A 24,562-nucleotide genomic window follows, 5' to 3' on the forward strand; every position below is an offset into this window, starting at 1 on the left:
GGAGAGCTACATCTAACAAAGTGGCCTTCAACACAAACTCAGAGGGGCTCGAACTAAAGTGCATTTGACAAATGCGAGGGGTCTGGTGAGGTTTTCTGGTTGAGAAGGCATTGTGGGTAATATGGGAGTCCATTTTTATCTGCTTCTTCAAACCTCCATGACCTCCCAGATAGTAGGACACAGCTTCAGTGGACAGACGGGCAGGGATGATGAAGAGCACACACACGCACACACCCAAGGTTAGACTATACAGCACTGCTAGTACTAGCCTAGAGCTCCTCACTCTCGTACAGAGGGGCTGTGTGCTGGGGCTGGGTGCTCTCTGTAGTCAACACCGGTAGATGACCAAGGACAGGGAACATTTTCCTATGCTTGCCTGCAGGGACAGCCTTGTTCACAGATCGAGCTGGAGAGAGACAAGGAGTAAACAAAAGGTCAGGATATATCCAGAACAGATTTATTGAACCTTGTCATCATTCATTAATACAGGAGGACATTTTGTTTTTGGGCCAGTGATTTTCAAAATAAATACAAATAAAAATACAGCTGGTCACTCTCATAAGCGCCAACGTTTATTCTTAAGGAGACATTATAATCCACATGCGGCACGTCTGTGTTGCAGAGTTTCTTAAAATAACTTCCCCTTGGTATAATAGATTGTATAAGAGTCACTGGGCTCTGCATGGCTTTGCTGCCCCCTTCGCCAGCCTAACTAGGGGATGTATTAAGCTCAGATCCAGTTACAGGTTCAAACCCTCAGGGGTTGAAACACAATCTCTCCTTGTGGCCTGGGAGAGCATGTCTAAATTTTGCTGCACAGTTGGGGCTTGATATCACACTGCTTGGACACCAAAGGGTCAGTTTTTCCATTCAGTATCTGTGCGGAGAGGGTTGAGCAAATAACTCTTCCCCCGGTCAATTGTGTGACAGAAATGTGCAATTTGCTACTCTTAAAATGTTTTTTTTAAATAATATTTATCTGCTATCTGTTGTCTGTTATTGATTATGTTTTTGTAACTTGTATCTGTACTGGTGTGCATTCTTGGCCAGGTCTCCCTAGAAAAAGAGATTTTAATCTCAGGGGACCTCCTGGTTAAATGAAGGTTAAATAAATAAATTGCAGGCTTGACATCACGCTCGGTGAATGGAGAAAACTCAATACGCCGCGTTCAGCCCGTATAACAGATGGCACGATATATGATCAAGGAGGAACATAATAGCCAGCACAATATGGCCCCTCATTTTCCTAGCCATGGTAACGATACATCTGCTATGGGTTTCTATCAGCATTTAGACGCGAGCTTGAGGGGGAGGGTGACATGACTGGAAAATGGCCTTCCTATTTATCTTACACAGCGAGGAAGGCAGGGCAGAGAGACGACCTCCGTCTGGTGCATACAGAGAGTGCTAGGGACTGAATATCAGATATGTATCCTTGCTACATCACACTTCCTTTTATGACACTGGCAATATACAGTTACTGTATGCTATTCAGATGCCGTGTCGTAGCGGACATTCTGCGCCGAGGGCTGCAGCATTGTCTCTTTGATGTTAACAACGTGGTAATCCCTGCCTTTGTCTCACTTGTGCACATGTCAGCAGGCTGCATGATAACACTATTATTGACAAAAAGCCACCGGGATCGATTGGCACACAGATTATATGCTGTTTATGAGTGGAATCTAAACACGTTATAGGGTGGCGTGGTGCAAAAAAGTCAATATTCAGAGTTTGTTGAACATTGCGTGTTGTAATAAGTGTCAGGAAAAGAGCAGACAAGTGCACTCTAATGTGGGTCTGCCCTAACCCCCCCCCTTCAGAATAAAAGTCCTAAAAAAGTTTCAAAATAAAAGTCTGGGGAAAAAAGTTTCTGAATAAAAGTCCTAAAAAAAAAGTTTCTGAATAAAAGTCTAGTTGTTGGTTGGGCTTCCACAGAGTCTTCACAGTTCCAGTGGTCCTGTCTGGGTTCTGTGGGGGTTTCAATCAGCTCTGGGGTTCTTGCTGTGTATGTTTAATATTGTCCTTGTTGTTGTATTGTTTTGTTTGTACCCTCTATATAAAATTGAAAAACCCAAATAAAAACAGTTTCCCCCCAAAAATAAAAATAAAACGTTTCTGAATAAAAGTCCTAAAAAAAAGTTTCGGTTAGCGATGAAGTCTATAAACATGGGATGACGATGTTGCCGATTTCCATTGACCAATCAATGGTCTGCAGCGTTACACGTCACACACAGCCTGGCACGAAAGTACCGAAAGTACCCCTTCCGTGCCAGGCTGTGTGTGACGTGTAACCCTTTTTTATAGGGTGGTGTGGGCGCAAAAGTCAATATTCAGAGTTTGTTGAACATTGCGTGTTGTAACAAGTGACAGGAAAAGAGCAGACAAGTGCACTCTAATGTGGGTCTGCCCTAACCCCCCCCCCCCTTCAGAAAAAACGTTTTTTTTAAAAAGTTGCAGAATAAAAGTCCTAAAAAAACACACACTAACTCACTCATTAACACACACACTAACACACACACTTGCACACTAGGGGTGTAACGGTTCACGTATTTGTACCGAAAATCTTTGGTACGGGCCGTTCGGTTTGGTTCGCGTGTGTATCGAACGATACAGCGTTGTACTGCATCGTAGCGTTGTATTTGCAGTAATCTCAGCTGCTGCGTTCGTAAACCTGCTCACGCTGGGTTCAATGTCATTGAGCGACCAAGTAATTTGATTGGACTAGAGGCATAATGTACTGAACCTGTGACTTAAAAACCGAGGTACGTACCGAACCGACATTTTTGTGAACTGTTGCACCCCAATTGCACACACTTGCAAACACTTGCACACCACTTACTTCCTATGTCCAGTCTGGCATTGCAGGTGGACATGCCGGCCTCATTGATGGCAGAGAGGGTGTACCAGCCCGCGTCTGTTTTCTCCAACCTCTCAATCAACAAGCACTGTCGTCCTGTGCCGTCCTGGTACAGACTGCAAGATACACAGCATGAGTCACTCCTACAGTGTACCAGCAGCACCTCCCACTCGAACTGGGAAGGCTACACTTCCGCTAGCAGAAACAAGCTTGGTTCAATACTTGAATTTAAGCATCCAGGCTTGGTGACCATCTCGAGTGAGAACAGTTTCCCCTCACAGCAAACAGAGAGTGATATCCTTACAGTTTGTACATAAAAAGTGTTTTTGTGTGCAAGTGTACTGTAGTATGCTGCCTAGCAGCTCTCCAGTCACTGTTCCACTATGCTTTCTCACATGTAGACTAGAACAGAGGTTTCTGAGGTTTGAGAAACTTTTCCGATAATTTCCATTTTCCGATAGTTTCCCTATGGAAACCCATAGCACACACCCACCTCATTCTGTTGGGGTCAATGCGCAGCATGTCTTTGTCCTTTTTCCAGTGCAGTTTGGGGGGTGGGGAGGCGTCCACCTTGCACTCTAACCTCACCGTGTCCCCCTCCAAGGCACGCTGGTTCAGCATCTTCTGGACGAACGTGGGGGGGCGAAGCACCTCCTGGGCTGAGGAGGTAAGGTGGGGGGGGGGCCTCAGTAAGGTGGGGGGGGGGCGGGGGGGGGGGGGGGGGGGCTCAGTAAGGTGGGGGGGGGGGGGGGGCCTCAGTGCTTTGCTTGTAGATGGAACACACTAATGATGGCAGGCATGGATGCCAAAAAATACTACCTCTTCTAGAATTAATAAATCAGTCCACAAAATATTATGCAGGACTGTTTCAAGTAGTCAACTTTTGAAGCGATCATCAAAATTCCACTGCAAATATTACATGTGTCAGTTTATTGAATATCTGTCAGCTGCAGTTGAAACAAACCCACTGTAATCAGTGAGATATGCCTCACTAGCTACAAAAGTCTGAAGCTATAGGCTTTGGTTGGTCAATCACTAGCTACCCTTCAAGTCCATGTCAAGAGTAGCGATGCACATCTTTGAACTTAAACTTGAACTTAAAACTGCTTGACACTTTTGATTTCTCTGTAGCATTAAGAACCACTCGGGCGGAACAGACCTGATGCTTGCTCTGGCGTTTCCTCGTAAGACATGGGGAACATGGGGATTTGACCAAGCATATAGTGGAGAAGGAGCCTCACCGATAACCTCCAGCCTCATGGAAAAACGGTTCTCTCCGGCACGGTTCTTGGCCACACACTCGTAGATGCCGGCGTGGTGCACCGTCACGATCTCGATAATGAAGGAGTGCATGCTCTTCTCACACACCAGCATCTTGTGGTAGTCGTCTGGGCGGATGGCCTTGCCGTCCAGGTACCAGGCCACATCTGGGGTGGGCAGCCCGACCACCTGACGAAACAACCGGGACACAGCCCTTGAGGAATGATCGTGTATTATGTGTGTGTGTGTGTGTGAGGGTCAAGAGGGGGCTTACTGCAGTATGGGGCCCAGTGTGAGGTGTGCCAGAGACCTTGACAGCTCAGAGGAGGAAATTGATGAGGGGGGAGGGGGGAGCATGCAGCCTGGTTATTGTGTATAGGTTTGGAGGTGTATTTGATTACATTCACTTGAGTCAATATTTCAGTAATAAATCAGCATTATGGTTCAAGTTCTTCACAGAAAGACTGTGTGACAGTGTGCTTGATGTTTGGTTTGTCTATATCTCACTACCGTAAGTTGGAATTTTACTCAAAAATGATTTCTAAGTAGATTTCTTGTCAGACAACCATTGATATGGTGCCAAATATATTTATTTTGTGCAACAGAGCCTCTTTAACAGAGCAAGCTTAGATTTACTTCCTAAAGCTTAGATTTACTTACTTCCTCCTTTTGACACAAAACACATCAGTATGAGATTATCCCATGAAGTCTGAGCTTTCTGCTAGGATATTTGAGGTTTGAATGCACAAATTAATTATATTTTAGGATCAATAGTGGGCTGACGAGAAACTTAGAAGTGATATATTATTTTGTAAAATTCTGGTTTAAGTTCCTATATAGAAATGATTCCCAAGTTCCCAGTAAACCCATGTGACAGAGTCCAGTAAACCCATGTGACAGAGTCCAGTAAACCCATGTGACAGGGTCCAGTAAACCCATGTGACAGGGTCCAGTAAACCCATGTGACAGGGTCCAGTAAACCCATGTGACAGAGTCCAGTAAACCCATGTGACAGAGTCCAGTAAACCCATGTGACAGAGTCCAGTAAACCCATGTGACAGAGTCCAGTAAACCCATGTGACAGAGTCCAGTAAACCCATGTGACAGAGTCCAGTAAACCCATGTGACAGAGTCCAGTAAACCCATGTGACAGAGTCCAGTAAACCCATGCGACAGAGTCCAGTAAACCCATGCGACAGGGTCCAGTACCTTGAAGTCGATCCTGCAGAAGCGGCCCTCCTCCACTGTCAGGTCCTGAGGCACCTGGACGAAGCGCGGGGCGTAACACTTCTCCTGGATGGCCGAGCCCTCGTTACCGTCAGTCCCAGAGTGATGTTTACCCCTGGAAGTGTTTGAGAGGGAGGGAGAGGTAGAGAGAGGGGTAGAGCAGGAGAGATAAATGGAGAAGAAGAGAGATGGAAAAGAGAGAGAGAGAGAGGTATGAACAGAGGAGCTTTCATTCACAGGGTTCCCACACCTTCTGAAACATCAAATTCAAGCACCTTTCAAGGACTTTCAAGACTCAATTGCCTCACATTCAAGGACCCAACACGGCATAGTTTGAGACAGATCTAGATGAGAATTTATATAATAGAAACTATCCGCTCACAGACAACAATTAAAAAGAGAGGCTTGAATGTGTGAACACTAGATGGTCTCTTGCCTTCTCTACCACAGCACAGAAAAACGATATATTGTGAAATATGTGTAAAGTTAAGCAATACAGAGAGAAGGAGCTAAGTAAAACATTTTTGAATATATTTTTTTAGAGAGAGAGAGAGGGGGGAATTCAAGCACTTTCAATGACCCATGTCTATTTTCAAAAACTTTTAAGACCTTGATTTTTTTCCCCTCATATTCACAAACTTTCAAGGATTTCAAGGACCCGTGGGAACCCTGCATTCATAACTGTTCTGATGGCTGACTAAATGACTGAGGGTGCATGTGAGGACAAAAGATTTGCTCTTCCATCTTTTCAATGGGATGTTTTCAGGGTGATGGAGCAAATTAAACTCATTGACAACATGCAGCTCCGTTCATGCTGAACGTCCCAACAGACAAACCCATATTGTAATGTCAACGCAAGCAACCGTTGCATTTCATTTGGTATCTCTCAAGCATAACATGTACCAGGGCAGGCAGATGGAGGTAGAGATCGGAAGACGGGGCTCATTATAATGCACAGAACTAAATGAGGAATGGTACCAAACACGTGCGCCCATCCTCCGATTTCGACTTCCACCGACCTCCCCTGTACTCGCTTATACAACACAATGGGAGAGAGACGGGACCGCCCGGTGAAAGAGACATCACAGCCACAGAGGTAGATCAGATCACTCAGTACCCGTTCTATAACTGTCCTGCTTACAGCATGGCGAGGGAGTGGAACTCGGGCCAGGGCCAAAGTCAAAGACAGGCAGAGACAGGCAGACAGACAGAGACAGGCAGACAGGCAGACAGGCAGAGACAGGCAGACAGGCAGACAGGCAGACAGGCAGACAGGCAGAGACAGGCAGACAGGCAGAGACAGGCAGACAGGCAGACAGGCAGACAGGCAGGGGCGGTGGTGGTGGAAACAGCACACAAACACACCGCAGAGCCAGGGAGCTCAACCCTGGGGGGTGTTCCATCAACGTTGCTAAAAAAGGCTTGAAGTCTTGCGAAACTTGTCAAAATAAGACCCGATTTTCCTTTAGCGATGTTGATGGAATACCCCCCTGGACCTGATGAACCCCAGTCACACGTCCTCATCCTCACGTAGAGCCGACCCCTTCTGCACTGTTCATGGTCCCTTCATGCAAACCTAATCTCCCAACCCTGTTTGATCGAGGGAGACTAATGCCAACATACTGCGTCGTCGTGCAGCAACAATCATGCGATCCAAACTGAACAATGTAGCCAAACAAGTACTGTATGCTGTACTGTGTACACAGGCTACTGCAGTTGTACTGTATGCAATTTTTTAGATTAGATTACATTCAACTTTATTGTCATTGCAGAGTACAAGTACCAGACAACGAAATGTAGTTTAGCGTCTAACCAGTGCAAATAGTGATATAAAACATGATAGTGATAAGTGATAGGGACAATATGGCAAGTACGGTAGTTAGAGGTATATATAGGAGAGGATAGCAGTAAGCTATGTACAGTATCGTATATAGATGTATAAATAGAGGCTATATCAAAAAGGCTTTACATAATTTGAATGTTTCACGTCAAAGTAGAAGTGCATGCATCTGCCAGTGCGTGGACAAAAGTTACCATAGTCCTCCAGTATGCCGTCCCTCCGGTGAAGCTGGCTGCAAGGCAGAAGACAAGAGAGACGGATTCATTAAAACATGTCCCATGGACCTTTGTGTGATGGCACCTCTACACATATGGGTAACGGGTCACTTTTAAACCTCCAAGAGTGCCCAGCATACAGTAACACTTCACTCAAAGGTTGTTTAGGCTCAAGCCATCCCCTCTCCTGGAAGACATTACTTTTACTTTAACATAACAATCTCTTGAATAAGCAGACTTGCTAATCTTTTTAAGCACATGACATTATGCGTGGAGGGGGGCCGGGTACACACACACACACACACACACACACACACACACACACACACACACACAGAGAGAGAGGCCCTGGTGGTCCGTGGTGGGCACACGTGTTGTGTGTGGTGGGCTCTCTCTGGGCATCCTATGCTCCAGATCCCTGTATGAATGCCACTTTGGCACGTGGGCTATTTCAAGCTCCATTCTTGGAAGAGGGGTGTGGATTGGCTGGGGCTTTACCTCCTGTGACTGATGACAACAGAGCCGGAGCCAATGCCATTGTGTGAGGATTGAGGGGGGTGACGGACAATGACAAGAGGGCTAGTCCCAGTACATCCAGTACTACCAGGGGAACAGCTAGGCTAGCCCATTCAACATTCTAAACCTCAGGCCAACAGTAGGATCAACTTCTGGAGGACTTAAAGGGTTAGTTCAATATTTGTTCAACTTTATAGTCAGATGATTGCTTACCTTGAAAGTAGCCTATGGGGTCAGGAGGAACTGTAATCCATGGTTCAGAGTTGTTTAAATAGCCACTACTAGCTTCAGCTTTAAATAGCCACTACTAAATGTAGCTAACTTAAGCCCTCGCTAATGAAAAGACTATGGGAGTGTCTGGGGAACAAAAGCAATTAGAGGCCTAACATTTGAGGTCAAATCAACCAGTCAGAGAGTTCATTTGAGATGTTGGCAACCATTGTTTTTTAGTTAGTGATGGCTAAAGTTATTAGTGGCTATTTACACAACTCTGAACCTTGGATTAGAGCTTCTCCTGGCCCTTAGACTACTTTTAAAGGTAAGGAACCATCTTACTAGTTGGAGATTAAGTTGAAAAATATATTATTATATAACCCTTTAAGCTCTGCAAGAGAATCTGACATAGCATTGAAGTATGGAGCTCTCAAATACAGTGGCCAGACCTGGGTTCAAATAGTATTTTAAATAACTACAGTATATACTATAATAAAATAAACTTTTCTGTGCTTGATTGAGTTTGCCTGGTACAACGGGTACAATATGAAATAGTCTCAATATTGCAAACCCCGCCCATCTGGCACTCCAGGCAGGCCCAGACAAACGCTCAAAATATTTGAAATAATTCAAGTACCATTTCGACAGTGACCAGTGGCTGTGTTGTTCTACAGCCGAGCTAAATGTTCAACTCTGGCAAAAACGTCCTCTACAAGACTCATCATCTTTGGTTTACTCAAATGGGGTTGTATGGATTCAAGTGTACATAGCTTTGTGTGGAATATATAAAAGTTAAAAGTGTAAATGATACCTGGTCAGGTTGTGAGTCGGAGGAATTCTCAAAATCAAAGACGGAGGCAGCGTTATCTGGACCCAGCAACCTCCGAGCCATGCGCTCCTCATAGGACAGCTTCTGTCAGGGGGACAGGAAACCAGTGATGGGTCAGCCATCTTAAAGGCTGTCAACGCTATCCTGCCCACCTGAACTCATTTTCCAGTAGCTTTAGCAGGAAATTGGGTCAGCTTGCTTTCTTTTCACATGTAGCTTATCACAGCTAGCACCATATACTTTATCTGGGCTGGTTCTGCGTGCTTTAAACCCACTATTGGTATGGTCCCAACATATCCTAACTTTGAACAATAGAGCCTCATATCTTAATAGCAAGCTAAAATTACGCTTTAAGAGAGCTATAGTATAAGTACAATGTGAAAAGAAAATGTCTTGAGTTAGCACAGTAGGGTCCAGTTGACTAGCAGGTCCATCCATAGAGCAGCGGCTACTGCTAGTGGATCTGCCTCCACTCCAACAGCTGCCGTGAATGTATTAGTGGGCCAGTAAGCCTCAAGTGATTTACTGGAGGGTTATAAGCCAACATTAATTGGAAGTTGGGTTGTACTGGAGCCATCAATTAAAAGTTGAGAATCCCTCTTGGTGCACAGATAACCTTTGGCTATACGGATATTATGTACCCTTGACAAAAGACCATGGCTGTGTTATACCGAGGAGAGCTTCATGGAAATGACAAGCTGATACTTCTTGTACCGAGCCACTCTTGCAGAGCTGCTACTCTTGGCCTCTTTTGTTTACATTACTGCTACTGAGATATGAACACTATGTACTGCTACTGAGATATGAACACTATATGTACTGCTACTGAGATATGAACACTATATGTACTGCTACTGAGATATGAACACTATGTACATTATGTACGCGCGCGCACACACACACACACACACACACACACACACACACACACACACACAAACTGATACCTGGCTGTTCCTCCTCCGTGCCTCTTTTGTGCGCAGCTTCTTCTCCAGGTCCTGGATCAGAGCGTCCTTGGAGCCCTGGATGTCCTCGTCCGTGGAGCGGGACGGTGGCCGAGGGACCGTCTTTTTCAGGATGGGCTTAGGAAAGCTGGGGAGAGGAGGACAACAGCCAGGAGACCAAGCTATCAATGGCAAAATCTTAGTAAGGTACAGTGAAAGGGAAATGAGATACGTTATCTATCTGTTTTTCTGATGCGGCCTGTATAAACTCACATGTTTGGGGTCCCTCTGTAGCTAGGGGGCAGAGACACACAGGAGGGGGCGACCGTCTTGGGGAGGGTCGGGGAGACCCTGGGGGGAGGCGGGGAGTACGGAGACGGGTTCACAGGCAAGGTCTGGCCAGGCGGAGGGAACCCCATGTGCTGTGACGCATCGAAGCTCTTAGGCAGTGTGCTGGGAGGACAGGGGGAGTGTGGGGAGCGAGCGGGGGACGGAGGCTGGGGAGGAGGAAGCACAGGGGCCAGACTGGACTGAGAGGGCAGGACGGAGCAGAGGAAGGCCACCGGGGAGGTCTTCTCAGACTGGGCAGGACCGGCACCGAGACCGGCGCTGTTGGAGCTGGGCACCGTGGGGATGAGCGTCACCGTAGAGCGCATGGGGGCGCGGGAGGGGGAGGCGGGCGGCTGGGCGGGGAGGGGAGGTTCCCGGGGAGACATCAGGGGGGACATCATGGCGGAGGCCGGGTTGGAGTTGCAGGGGGAGCTCAGGTTGGAGGAGGAGGGAGAGGCCTTGCTGCTGTTGTTGCCGTTGGGCTGGGGCAGGGTCTGGGCGAAGTCATAGCTGGGGGCCTGGAAGTGGGGCTGCGACTGGATGAACTGGCGCGGCCGCGCGTAGTTGAAGGCGCTGGGGGCGAAGAGGTTGGGGGAGAAGGTGGGCAGGTCGGCCACGCTCATGCTGCCTCCAGTGGGGCTCTGGAGGGTGGGTTTGCTGGGGGTGAACAGTTTGGGGGCGGGGCTGGGTTCCTCGACAGGCGGGGGAGGTGGAGTGGGCGTGCGGGTCTCAGGTGACCTCTGACCCTCGGAGCTGTAGAAGCTCTCCTCACTGGGACTGAAGGGCTCCTCGACACCTCTACCGGTCGGCTGTGGCTCTGGAAAACTGGAAGGAAAAAAAAAGACTGGTAACTTAATTTGCATTACTCCTGCATAACAAGTTAACGGGGACACGGGTGACGGTAGCCATAGAAACAACATTCCTTCCTACAATAAAATTGGTGAAGCAGTAGCCTTTCTTTATGCACACTGCACATCGACGGCCATTGTAGATTCCATGACCAGGGTTCACCATGAGAATGAACATCCACTACAGTATGTTTTGAATTCCCCTACAGTGATTGTTGTGTTTGTTGACGTTCACCCAACACAAACACTGTCCATGTGACCGGGGGGATAGTGGTCACTGCCATGCTGCTATTAAAGTCCAGCGGCTAAATCAGGAGGATGTACCGTAGTGCTGGTTGATATGTGCTGGCAGGTGCAGCTCGTTTACAGCTAACCCTGCACCCTTTGCCTGGATGACCGGAATTGTGGGTAAGAAAAGCACGCTAGACCTTCAGTGGGAGTAGCAGGAGCTACGCTACGCCCACACAGGGTCCAATAACAGCACTGTGGCAATAAGTTCTACACACACTTTAGAGGGAGAGAGAACGTCTACCAATTGTGATCTCACAGGTCAATTATCATTACTGCAGTGAGAAGTCTTTTTTTTTTAATATATATATATATACAAATGCTGTAGTCGTTTTAGTTCTGAAAGGAAAATATAAAGTCAAAGTTGGTGCTGTAATTATTGTAATGATGGAACAAAACATCCATCACAGCCATATGGAACAGACGCATCTGACCTGGATAAAACTTCTTAACTCATACCTGTCACTCATCTCTGGAAACACTGACGTGGCAGAGAAGTAGTACAACCCAGGGTGTAGTGACAAGCTTAAGAGCGTTCAGACATAGAAATACATTCTGTAGAAAAAATGTTGTTATGTTATTAAGAAACTAGAATCGTCTTCGCTTGATACATTATGTTTCATATCTCCCACCTTTAATTGAATAAGCGGCCGATCTCTAGTTACTTTCGGACAGATGGAGAGCGGCTGCTTTCTTATGCACGCACGCACGCATGCACACACAGATCAGGTAGTGACTCTGTCCATTACATTATGTAATACATAACAGGCCAGGGTAGATTGGGGATAGTGGACTGGGATGAGTGTGATCTGCAGGCCCAACAGTGAGGGAACACTGGGACAGATATTGTATGGAGTGCTCTTGTCCTGTCAGAGCTTTGTTTAACCCTCCCTGGAATGCAGTCAGTTTCCCCCCACAGATACTAACATTCCTTCCATTTTGAATGGAATCAATAAAAGTAAAAGAGATGTTTTTATATGTATCTTTTCCCTCACAAATAAAGACGGTGGCTCCATGGGTATTGGGTATCAGACCCTTTGCTCTAAATCGAAGGCAGTAGTGAACATATGCAAACCTGTTCAGAGACAATATACTTTCTGTATCTTAGGAAAGAGCTTGTGTCTACTTAGTCTATGTGGGATCCCCGTTGAAGACACTGGCACAACAAGGTGCCCTTTACTATAAACTGGAGGGTCAAGATATTCAACCAGGGTTCCCTGCCTTACCAGACAGACAGACAGACAGACATTTGAGAATGTCACCATTGTTACATCCACAACCCCAAATACCATGACAATTGAGTACACACTACACAACAGCAACTCACTCATGAGGTGAATTTCTATGAATTTCTACAGAATATAATGAAGGACACAATGCCAATGACATATCCCATTTCACACTACTTATAGGCAGCACCAAGTGATTTCAACGCTTTGGTATGTACACTTGAATAAAATATGCAGGACGCTTGGGGTCTTCTGTTACTGTCTCATAGGAGAGGCTAGTGAACCCTGGGAGGTATAGACTTGACAGAGTCATCATCTAACCAATTCTATTTGAATTTATTCCCAAGTAACAACACATGCCGACAATACAGTTAACTTGTGTCAATTATATTAGGCCAGTCATTTGATCATCAGTTATTTCTAATTATAATGTTATTATTATTATGTTACGTATATTATCAATATCTACATACTACAACTTAATCCGTTTGACGGAACAGTTTATTTAGATTCCCTTAAAACAAAACATTAATCAGTTAGGTACACGCACCTGTGCTATAAAATGCAACCATTCAAATCGTTACACAAAAACACAAAAAAGACACACATTGACCAAGCCTACCTGGATAAAAGGTCCCAGATTAACGATTTGCCAACTTCAATAAACTGCTCTATGTATCAGAAGGTCAAATATTTCTGATAAGTCTCGTCGGAGTGCAGCAGTCTACTTTGTGCACCCCAGTCCGGTATGTGGATGACGTGCGCGTGCGTCCCAGTAGATTTCGTAGCGACCCCGCAACTTTTTTTAACCCAGCCTGATGCCGCCCCCTTTGTGAATCAGTACAACAAATAGCATTTGAAGGTTATAAATGGTACCATCATAATCTTCTTTATTTGGGAGAACATTGGTACGAACTTTGTAACACTAAATTGATATTCAGAGAAAGTTAGCGGATTACATCTCTAAATTATGGACGGATTTCTAGGAAATAGGAATCGACCAACTTTCTTAAAAATAATGAAATGGCTCCCTCTTCTGGCATTAAGATTTGCACTGTAAATAAATGGCCTCTAACTCAGACTGCATCATTGACTGCGTTACTGCAAATATCCCTACTTATACATATTCCTATCTTAACACTTTATTCATAGCCTATATTACAGACATTAATGTAATACATTAAAAAGCCAAACCCTAATCCTAACACTAACAAGTGGTAAGAGCCTCTATATGTTTCTGTATCTCACACAGCCAGACTGTGTGCTCCGTATATATACTCCAGTCTGAGGAAATTAGAGGGTGGAACTTACTCTTGCTTCACTTGGGGGACAATCTCTTCCTCAGGGCTCTCTGGCCATTCTGGAGGGGGGATCCCGGCTGCATCTCGGAGTAAAGAGGGGAAGTCATCAGGTTCCTGCCTGGGTGACTGTAAGGGTGGCTCATTCTCCATCTGCTCCTCCAGATCTAAACACACAGGGACATCGCATTGTGAGAGAGGATTTTGGGGAGGACTTGGCTTAATCTGTGTCCAGAAAACAGGCCTAGATTGTACTGTATAACCAATTGTCCATTCACTCACCCATGTAACCAATTGTCCATTCACTCCATTCACTCACCCATGTAGACCTCCAGTAAGGCATCACACGATACTGTCCCAAACTGATTGAGGGCCATGCACTTGAATATCCCAGAATCCTCTGGAAAGGCCTCGGTGATGACAAGGGTACACAGCTCCTCTGAGGAGTTGGAAGAGAGGCAAGCATGAAATAATAGAATACCAGAATTAATGAATCAGCTTTAATGTTACCCAAGTGAACTGCATATATTTTTTTAATAGAATAATTCTACTGACCTGGCACTGATGCAGAGCTCGCCTCTGAAAAATAAGGGACATTTGGATAATTCAGATTCTATGAATTTATGAATATATGAATATGTTATGCACTTTTCAAGGTATAACAAATAACTACCCAGCCATTACCCTCGAACACTAAAAAGGACGAGGGTTGCTCTCAGGGGAATTGCAGGCTCATCTGAGCTTTAAATCATTTTTGGGCTGTACGGTATAATTAGGCTACAGCCCCCCTGGAATGACCTGAGTTCCCACACACTGACACTCACTCTTCCTGAGGATACGGAAGTCTGCGGAGTCCTCTATCTGCTCGTCCTCGCGGTACCACAGCACCTGCAGCGGTGGCGTCCCCCGGATACGACACTCCAGGACCACCAGCTGACCCTTCACCGTGCTGACGTCATGGAGACCCTGACACAGGGAGAAAGACACAGGATTTCTGTACTGACACTTACCTCTAAGAACCCCATCTCTGTTAATACCCTTCATAGTAACACTTTACGTGGAGGTATCATGCATTACAATGAGCCCGTCCTCTGATTTCTACCTCCACCAGCCTCCCCTGAAGCATTCATGACATATTACATAAAATACTCATTAAGTTTATCATCCAGATGTTATGTTTATCATCAAGGTTAGGGTTAGTTATGACATATCCCCATCAAGTAAAGAGTTGTTTTGGATAAAAGCGTCTGCTAAATGACTCAAATGTAAAATGTAAAATGCATTAAAAAAGTATTACTATTGTTTATTTATTATTATAATTATTTATTCTTCTCCTACAGGGACAAGCCACAGAAAACACTCGAACCTTATTTTCCAAGAGTGTATGTAGGTGTGTAGTGGACGGCTAAATTAGCGTCACGGTTTTGTGTCCCGGCTTGGGCTGACAGGGACAAACTTTATATCAGGCCAACTCCGTATAAATCTACACTTCAGTTCCATATTCTGCCACCAGATGGGAGTAGAGGTGTACCTTCACAAACGTTGGAACCACACCACCACTTCCTGAATACTGTTGATTGTACAAAGGGCTCTGTGTCTAGACAAAGAACAGAGAACAACAGTGGGTTCAAAACATGCTCATTATGTACGTGTGTAACATACTGACTAGAAGTAGATTAAACTGAATGCAATTGTATGTGTGTGTATGTGTGTGTGTGTGTGTGTGTGTGTGTATATATACAGTATATACTGTACAAATCAGTGTGCATACTTGTGTGTATGAGTCTGTGTGTGTGTGTGTCTATCTTTGGGTATTTGACACTGTGACATGAAGGTGAAACATGCATTAGAGCAGGACTATAAGGACATGGTAGGGACAGCAGGTAAGCTACCCTCTGTGGACTGATGCAGGCTGGCTGCACCAGGCTGGAGTGTCTCTGCTGCTGGACCATGGTGGCACAGGAGGAGGAGGAGGAGGAGGATATTTCTCTGGAGCTGGAGCAGGAGGAGATGGTCAGCGAAAGGGAGCTGGTCTTCTTCTGAATATTCTGGATGCTACACACAAAGAGAAAAAAAGACATCACACATGTGTTCCCCCGTACGCCATTTTGTAGGTGTCTGGATCGTCTGTAAAATTATGTGTTGTTATGTTACAGTATTGAATTGGGCTGAGATTCAATCCACAGAGGATAGCAGCTTTCTGCACAGTGGTTTCAGAGGATCAATCCAATAAAAGCCTTCTGCATAGAGGTGTGTCTGATGTGCACAGCAGTGTGTCTCAGATGAAGGTAGTTGACTCACTTCCCAGACAGTTTTGCCACCAGTACTGAAGAATTCACATCACAGAACAGAACAGTAGTCATGTCATGTGACATCGTACACACTGCTGGGTCAATCAAACAGGCAGAAAGCTGCTATCTGTAATAGATTGAATCCTAGGCCGTAGAATTAGTCACTTACTGTGCCATGTTTCAGGCTTTTCCAGGGTGGCTGTCACTGTGTCCAATAGGTTTAAGATTTCTAGACAGAGGAGGGAGATAGTGTTATCATAATGTGGGCCAGCCATTGAGGCACAGTATATTCACACACAATAAGAGAGATAGCCGCTGCCACAGTTCCTAACTGCTCACTACTGCAGATGTTAGCTGTCTGTTCACCGATGCAAGCCGAGTCTATCAGTCGTGCGGACAAAAATCCTGTACCAGATGAAGCCTATTGCTGTACAAACTACTAGATGGTACTTTCAATGGTAGGTTTTCTACTGAGCGTGCTTTTTAGTTCTTAATGTCCTTGCTTATCAGGTGGAACGGCAGCTGTGACATTTCCCTTTCACTGTTTGAGGTGACTCACATTGCAGTGCTGCCTCAATGTAGGCTACTGTATGTATGGTCACATGTTCACTGTGTGTGGCCTCATGGAACATGACAGCTAAATAACCCATGGTGGCGTGGTGAGGAAGGGTTACATAACAATCCGTAGAGTATATCAAGATCATGTTGTTTGCTGCAGAAAGGCACTGTTAATCTTCCACAAGCATCATGGTGATGGATACTGGCATGAGGCTTTGTCTATTTTTACAGAAAGGGGATCCCATTGGCAGACAGTCCACAACCGCACGAAGTCAAAGACTAAAGGCAACAATGTTAGTCGTGTACCATTGACGGAACAAACTCAGAGAAACTGGGTTCTTTAGGATATCCCAGTAGAATATCTACACTAGCTATTGAGTATACCTTTATCATGGTTGGTTCCACATGCAGAGTAACATTATGTTGAACTGCATTTGTTTTCCTGTAGCCTGTTCAACCAGAGATTCAGTATTGCCAACATGAGCTCCCCCGCCCACACAATTCAACAACATTAGAGGAGAGTTCAAAACTACATCAGTAGAGCAACATGATACTCCCAAATGCTAGGCATGAAAACAACAACACTGAACTGGACACATGCTATGAGAAAGAGCATAAGCATAACACAATAAGCAATAAATAACGATTTCATTTCCTTCACTCTTACTAACAGCTAGATAGATAGGGAAAATATAAAGTGTAACTGAAAAAGGTCAAAGGGGTCCATTTTCATCAAGTCACTCTCACAATAAAATGCTCCACATTATAATGACAGTGTGAGAGAAAGGACAAGTTGATCCCTTAACATTCTCGAGTGAAGGGGTTGTTATTATTATAATTGGAAAATGACTAAGGGATAGTCACTGAAAATTACAAAATTGCATGCCCAAATCACCCCGAAGTCTCTGACAAGCACTGCTTGAATTCAGTTTGAGATGATTGGCATGACTTTTCAAAGATGCTAACATCGTATACATTGACTTCTGTTGGAATTTGGATAGAAAACTTTGTTAGTTTGTAATTTGGGTGAACTATCCCTTTAAGATAGATACCATCCAACTATATAACTATCCCTTTAAGATAGATACCATCCAACTATGTCATACAGTAGTCAGGGACGTATGAGAGAGGGGGTTTCCAGACTACACTAGCTCTGACAATTGAACTGCTCATGAGGGAACAGACATGATAAATAAATCACTGTATATGCAGTCGGGACCTCCATTCGTAGGACCCGGCGGTCACATATCACGCCAGTCAGTCTGATGATCTCCTGATTCGTCTCTACATATCAGATATTACATATCTAACAAGGGCACTTGTTCAAGAGATGTAAACAGGCCTTTGGATGACACATCCCAGTGCTTACACCCAGGCAGCACGGCATTCTGGGTCTGTCCCTGTTGGAGATCCAGTGTCTGGGCCTCCACGTCAGCCTACAGGGCCAAAGTGGAGCTTCAGGACGAGGAAACCTGAGCTCAGGCCACACAGGCTAATTTAGTTTTGCCTTCTGAGTGTTGGATTTAGAAACACATGGCGTAAGATAAATCTCACCCATCCCCCCTCCCCTCCCCTCCCCGCCGCACACCCCCCCCTCGGACTGGAATGCCACTGGCCGAGACAAAGTGCACCGTCCAAATCCATGGCGGGCTTATATCACATATTCACATTGGTCACTGTCGCCCCTGCTCGGCATTGTCCTCTTCCAAACAGCGCAGCAATCTCCACGACCAGGCTGTCCTCCACATAGGAAACAACAATACCAGATTTCAGAGGCCTCAAATTCACACCTGACCTGGCTCTAGCCTCGACGGATGAAACAGAATATCTGACAACTTTGGGGTGTTCGGAGACACCTTGTAAACAGGAAGTACCCCAATGGACATGTGTGTCCCTCTGAACGTCTGAACACACATCTGAACTGGCCTCTTTTCCTATTGGATGTTCAGTATTGTATTGAGCCTCAGTTGAACATAGACAAACGGAACAAAGTTGAACTATCTCAGGATCACACCTAGCATGTTGTGATTGGGCCTGTCAGGATGAATCCTTTTTTGAAAAGAGGGATTTAGGAATTCTTTCTGTATCCGATTCTCCATCCTTCTCCATAGGATTCTTCTAAGAATGGGTTTGAGGGATGATACCATTCCTCATTCCGTTCCGTCCATTACAATGAGCCCGTCCTCCCCGTTTTCCCCTCCACCAGCCTCCACTGTACTCCGGTCCAAAATTCACACAGGAAAAGGGGTGGACGATTGGGACGCAGTAATAACATTCCATCCATTTGCCCTGTCTATCTCCATCAGTCTGCCGCTGGTCGAAAACGCCTGTCTATCCAACAGCTGCCACTGTAATACAGACTCATATCCATGTCCTGCCATGGAGTATATCCCATCTCAACAATCACAACACAGCCCAGTTAGAACACAGTAGCTATAGCAGGGGGTGTAGACCAGTAAGTACCAGTAAGTATATACAGTATATACAGTATATATAGCAACTTTACATTGCAGTAAGTGCATACATTTTTCTGTATATATGGTGCCAGTAGGAATCGAACACCCAACTTAAGCATTGTTAGTGCCATGCTCTACCACCTGAGCCACAGAGAAGCACCAAATCCTCCTCAGCATGGGGAGGCTTCTTCCACTGAGCTCTAAAGTATGTGGATTTCACGGTTTAGTGAGTTCACTGACAGTCAGTCCAGGTAGGTTGGAGATTGTGTGGTTACTATGTTGGAATTCATTCTATACAGGAAGCAATGCAGACAGGACAACAGATCATTTGTGATCATCTTTTTGACACAGCGCAGCACTCACTAATTCAGTTTCTCATTGATTTGAGGATCATCAAGGAAACATATTCATTGCAATTACTCTGATTCTATGTGCGTTCTATGGGAATATTGCCTTGATTATCATCACGTCAATTAGAAAATGAGTGAGTTAGTCCTGGCCTTTTTCCGATTCTGATTACTGTCATTATCTGTGGCTTTGTGCACCTTTTCAATTCATATTTGTTTGGGGAATAAACAGAGCTTAGCACGATCCACGCTCAGTGCTCATGCTGAACCCATATTCACACTAGTTTATCTATATTATCAAATCTGACTTTGGATCTAACTATCTGAGGGTGTCACAATCTGTAAACACCTTTAAAAGAAATCTTAAGGCATATCTTTTTAACTCAACATCGTCTTAATCCATTTTACTTTAATCTACCCTCTTCTACTGTGCTACACTGGTCTCTGTGTTTTACCATGTCTCTTATTTTCTATACTACCCATTGCCTTATATTACCGTTTATTCTTACTGTATTGTTGCATTTTCATTGTATTGTTGTATTTTCATTATCTTGTTAAGCACCTTGTATTGAAATGTGGCACGAAAGGCACTATATAAATAAAGTCTGATTTGATTTGATTTGATCAAACTGCTGTCAGGAACTATTAATACCTGGTGAAAATAAACATGTCTAAAGCATTAGTTTGCATCAGCTATAGATACTACATGTGGTAGTACTCTCACCAACTTCCAGGCTACACCAAATTGTGTGCCGCATATCAGACATAACACACTCACACACACACACACACACACACACACACACACACACACACACACACACACACACACTTAAATGACACATAAACGCAAGATAATAGCCGGTGGAATCACTGGGGGGAGTATGTAGAAGTCATTTCATGGTTATTAGAGCATCAATGTCCTCTGACATCACATCCTGGGGATTCCCTTGTTGAGATGGCTTTTTAAATGTTCACCGGTTATCAGATTAATCCGACATACACTGGTTTTGGTTGCACATGAACATCTAGTGAAATGTGTACAATATGTCCTGTCTTATCACACAATTTTATCTTCTAAAATAATATAATAGTATAAATAAATAATATATTGTAATATAAATATTTGTTGACAGTCTTTGCAATATCACTTACAATGTCACAATCATCAATCCATTGCACAAGTCAACAACTCCAACAGGTCTTGAAATTGTCCACAGTGTACCGATTTAGCGAGACAGGACCACCTGATCCCTGGAGACCAATCAGATCTCTAGCTGCAAAGAGCATTGTGAAAGCATGTTTGGACTTCCCAAATGCAACCCCTCTTTCCGGCCCCCTTCCTCACCCTTAACTCCACCCTGGCATGCCAAATTGCCTCACCCACTGCATGCTATATAATTGACACACAGCTCGACAGTGAAATCTCAGCGGATGCAACAGATTGTGTGACCACATGAGTTTAGAGGTTGCTACCCGGTGGTACAGTTGACCCGTCAGATAGACTGTCAAGTCATTCATGTCAAACCTGACTACTGGGGATAAGACTCCATGTTTGTTTAATAGATAAGTAAGCCTACCAATTTAGATTCTCTTCAAAGTAGGTTACACATAGCTTCAAAGCTGTATAGTCGATAGTTGAACGGATACTAGAGGACATTTAGAGTAAGCCTAGATAACATTCAATTCTAATGTAATCGTTCCTTTGGGTGGCCAAATGAAGTCCCAGAACATGCAAGACCTTACCAGTGGATCCCCGTGCAGCTGCAGTGAGATGACTAGTCCAACGGGGTGATAACTGTTTGGGACAACCCTCTCAGCTCCTCACCCTGGCACACTCAGAGGGTCCTTCTCTCTGCACCACTCAACTACAGAGGGGGGGGGGGGGGGGGTAGGGGGTTGGGGGGGGGGGGCTACAGGCGACAGGGTGCGGTAGGGGGTGTTCGGTGGGGTGGGGGTGGTAGTTGCGACTGAGAGACACCAGCTCCACTGGTGAGTGTCTGAGTTCGAGGAGGAGTAAATTGAGGAAGTGAGCTAAGGTTCTGTCTCAGGTTACTCCTCCCCCCCTTCATCTGACACAGCTGACTCCACAGTTCAACAGAGAACCAAACACTAGACCCTCAAATATAGACCAGCAAGCCCGCACACCCCACTCCCACCACTCTTCCCAGCTGATATATAGGAATAGCATGATAGGAATGACATGTCGAGTCCAGAATTGTGACGTTGGTAGAATGTGTCATATTAGGGGGAAAGGGGAATCTGTTCCATGCATGAGTCTTGTCATGTGGCCATGCGGTGAAGATGGACTCAACAGTTTAACGTTGCCTCCTCTCCTATCAGTCTATCTACACGATGGGAGAAAACAGGACAGGTGAAAGCAGCGTCCGACTGGGAGCCTTCATCTGGCTCCTAGCTGTACGATTCAGATTAGTGCAGATGAGGGAGCGGAGGCCGGTTCATTGAAATGCACCACATGCTTATTGTCTCAGCTTGCTCTGATTGGCACTGGTGTTGCCTGATATGAATTACTGCACCATAAAGGTCCGTACGCTGAAACAACTTTTTTGGTAATTCTAGGTGTTGTTGTTTTAATGTGGTTTACTACTGTAGTACAGTGACTCTCAGTGCACACTCACACCAATCATCATGAAGTGCTTCGAGAAACTGGTCCGGGCCCACATAGTCACACGCCTCCCGCCCAACCTGGATCCATACCAGTTCGCCTACAGAGCCCACAGGTCCACAGAGGACTCCATCGTGACGACTCTCCACTCCACTCTATCCCACCTGGAGAGGGGGAACAGCTACGCGAGACTGCTCTTTGTGGACTTCAGCTCTGCCTTCAACACCATCCTTCCAGACAGGCTAGTGACCAAACTACTAGACCTGGGACTATCACACTCCATCTGTGCATGGATCAAGGACTTCCTGTCTGACCGCCCCCAGAGGGTGCGGGTGGGTTCCCACACCTCCACAGCCCTCAGACTCAGCACTGGGTCCCCCCAGGGCTGCGTGCTAAGCCCCATCCTCTACAGCCTCTACACCTACGACTTCACCCCCGTCCACCCCAGCAACTCATCGTAAAGTTTGCAGACGACACCACCGTGGTGGGCTGCATCTCGGGGGGGGACGAGGCGGCATACAGGGATGAGGTGGAGCAGCTGGGCAAGCTGTGCAAGGTTAACAACCTGCTGCTGAACCAGTCAAAGACCCAGGAAATCATCGTGGACTTCAGGAGGAAAAAATCTGAGGTCCAGCCCCTGCTCGTCGATGGAGGGAGCGTGGAGAGAGTCTCAACCCTCCGATTCCTGGGGGTGCACATACAGGATGACCTGTCCTGGAAGACCAACACAGCAGCCATCATCAAGAAGGCACAACAGCGGCTCTACTTCCTGAGAGTCCTCAGGAAATACCACCTCAAACAGGAGCTGCTTGTGACCTTCTACCGCTGCACAGTGGAGAGCATCCTCACCTACTGCATCTGCGTGTGGTTCTCCAGCTGCACAGCCGCAGAGAGGAAAGCGCTACAGAGAGTCGTGAGATCGGCCCAGAAGATCATCGGCGCCCCCCTCCCCTCTCTGGAAGAGCTGTACAACACACGCTGCCTCAGGAAGGCCTCCAAGATCTCCAGAGACCCATCCCACCCTGGGAACGAACACTTTGTTCGGCTGCCCTCGGGCAGGCGGTTCAGGACCATGTCCGCAAGGACAAATAGACTGAAGCTCAGCTTCTACCCTAGGGCCATTCAGGCCCTGAACACAGCAAAGACCTAGGTTCTAGGCCCTGGACAATCTAGACAATTTGATGGCAGCTACTAGATTGTAATCAAGTGCAATACTGAAACACAACTGTGAACATTTCAAACCTGCAAACTGCGACACTTTAAATGAATGTGCAATAATATGTGCAATATGACAACCCTCGTGCACATAAGGTTCAGAGATAGGAAATGTTAGGATATTTATAGCATAGCATAGAGTACAGCACAGTGTTTTATTTGTATAGTATAGTATAGTGGATAGTGTATATAGCCTTTATTTATGTAAACCAGCTCTTTTCCCTTCTTGTTTTTAAAATTGTGAACACAATTTGAGAGAAATAGGCCTTTTGTGTACATAGAAAAAATCTTAGGTCGTTGATTTCAACTCTTGAAAAAATTGGAGCGAAAACCAAAGTGTTGCGTTTATATTTTTGTTCAGTATAATTGTTTGCCTGACTGGCCATCGGATTTGGGTTCCTAATAGCTAAAAAGCAATACTGTTTACTTATTTTATGCTATTAAATTAGCAAAGACCTCTGTAACCCTGTAGTTACTGCCAGTCAAACTAAAGGGACTGTTTTCCCCCAAAAAGGGGCGGGGGCATGAAGCGAGGGCAACATACCTGGATGCATTGCTCTGATGAATGGTCTTAGGTCTGTCTGCTGAGACAGTAAATGAACAGACTTCTGAACAACATCATGAGATTCATCTGCCCAAAACGAAATAAAATTCCAGATGTATAATTTAGCAATTAGGTCAATAACCATGAACTTGTCAGTGTTTGAATGAATGTATGAATGAATGAATGGTCTTTATTGTCATTTATATAGTACAGGTACCATACAACGACATTTGGGAGGGGGGGCTCCCCTGGTGCTAGGAAAAAAATACTAAACATTTGTTTAAATCTGTGTTAGTGAGTACTTCTCCTTTGCCAACATAATCCATCCACCTGACAGGTGTGGCATATCCAGATGGATGCTAGGTTGGGTTCAATTGGATACCAAATTGGGTGAAAAAGGGATAAAATCTGATTTAAAGTATAAAATAAAAAAAGTCAATGTAATGAGTATTATTTATATTTATTTATATGATAAATATTCTAAAATAAACACGTTTTCCAAAAGAACTACGCGCACCAGCATTAATCTCCTGTGAATGACAGTATGCCTGCACTTTACCACCAAGACACTATGGGGCGCAGTAGAATATTGTGCAACAGCAGAATATGATCGTTGAGAGCTTGCGAACGT

At 45.3% G+C, this 24,562-nt stretch overlaps 1 protein-coding gene across 1 annotated transcript; it reads right to left on the minus strand.

Annotated features, from left to right (window-relative positions):
- Nucleotides 1-269: 269 nt before the first annotated feature.
- On the minus strand, nucleotides 270-16,362 carry myot (myotilin; the record flags this gene model as incomplete). The annotated part of the gene is made up of 16 exons (XM_080527080.1): nucleotides 270-406; nucleotides 2,840-2,973; nucleotides 3,351-3,516; nucleotides 4,099-4,306; nucleotides 5,327-5,459; nucleotides 7,379-7,416; nucleotides 8,940-9,041; nucleotides 9,905-10,049; nucleotides 10,175-11,056; nucleotides 13,908-14,061; nucleotides 14,214-14,333; nucleotides 14,450-14,473; nucleotides 14,719-14,860; nucleotides 15,426-15,491; nucleotides 15,787-15,949; nucleotides 16,355-16,362. 16 exons carry the CDS (start codon nucleotides 16,360-16,362, stop codon nucleotides 270-272), a joined length of 2,622 nt encoding a protein of 873 aa, XP_080383206.1.
- Nucleotides 16,363-24,562: the final 8,200 nt, after the last annotated feature.

Source organism: Nansenia antarctica, assembly GCF_963989245.1.
Source record: "Nansenia antarctica genome assembly, chromosome: 3".
NCBI classification, from domain to species: Eukaryota; Metazoa; Chordata; class Actinopteri; order Argentiniformes; family Microstomatidae; genus Nansenia; species Nansenia antarctica.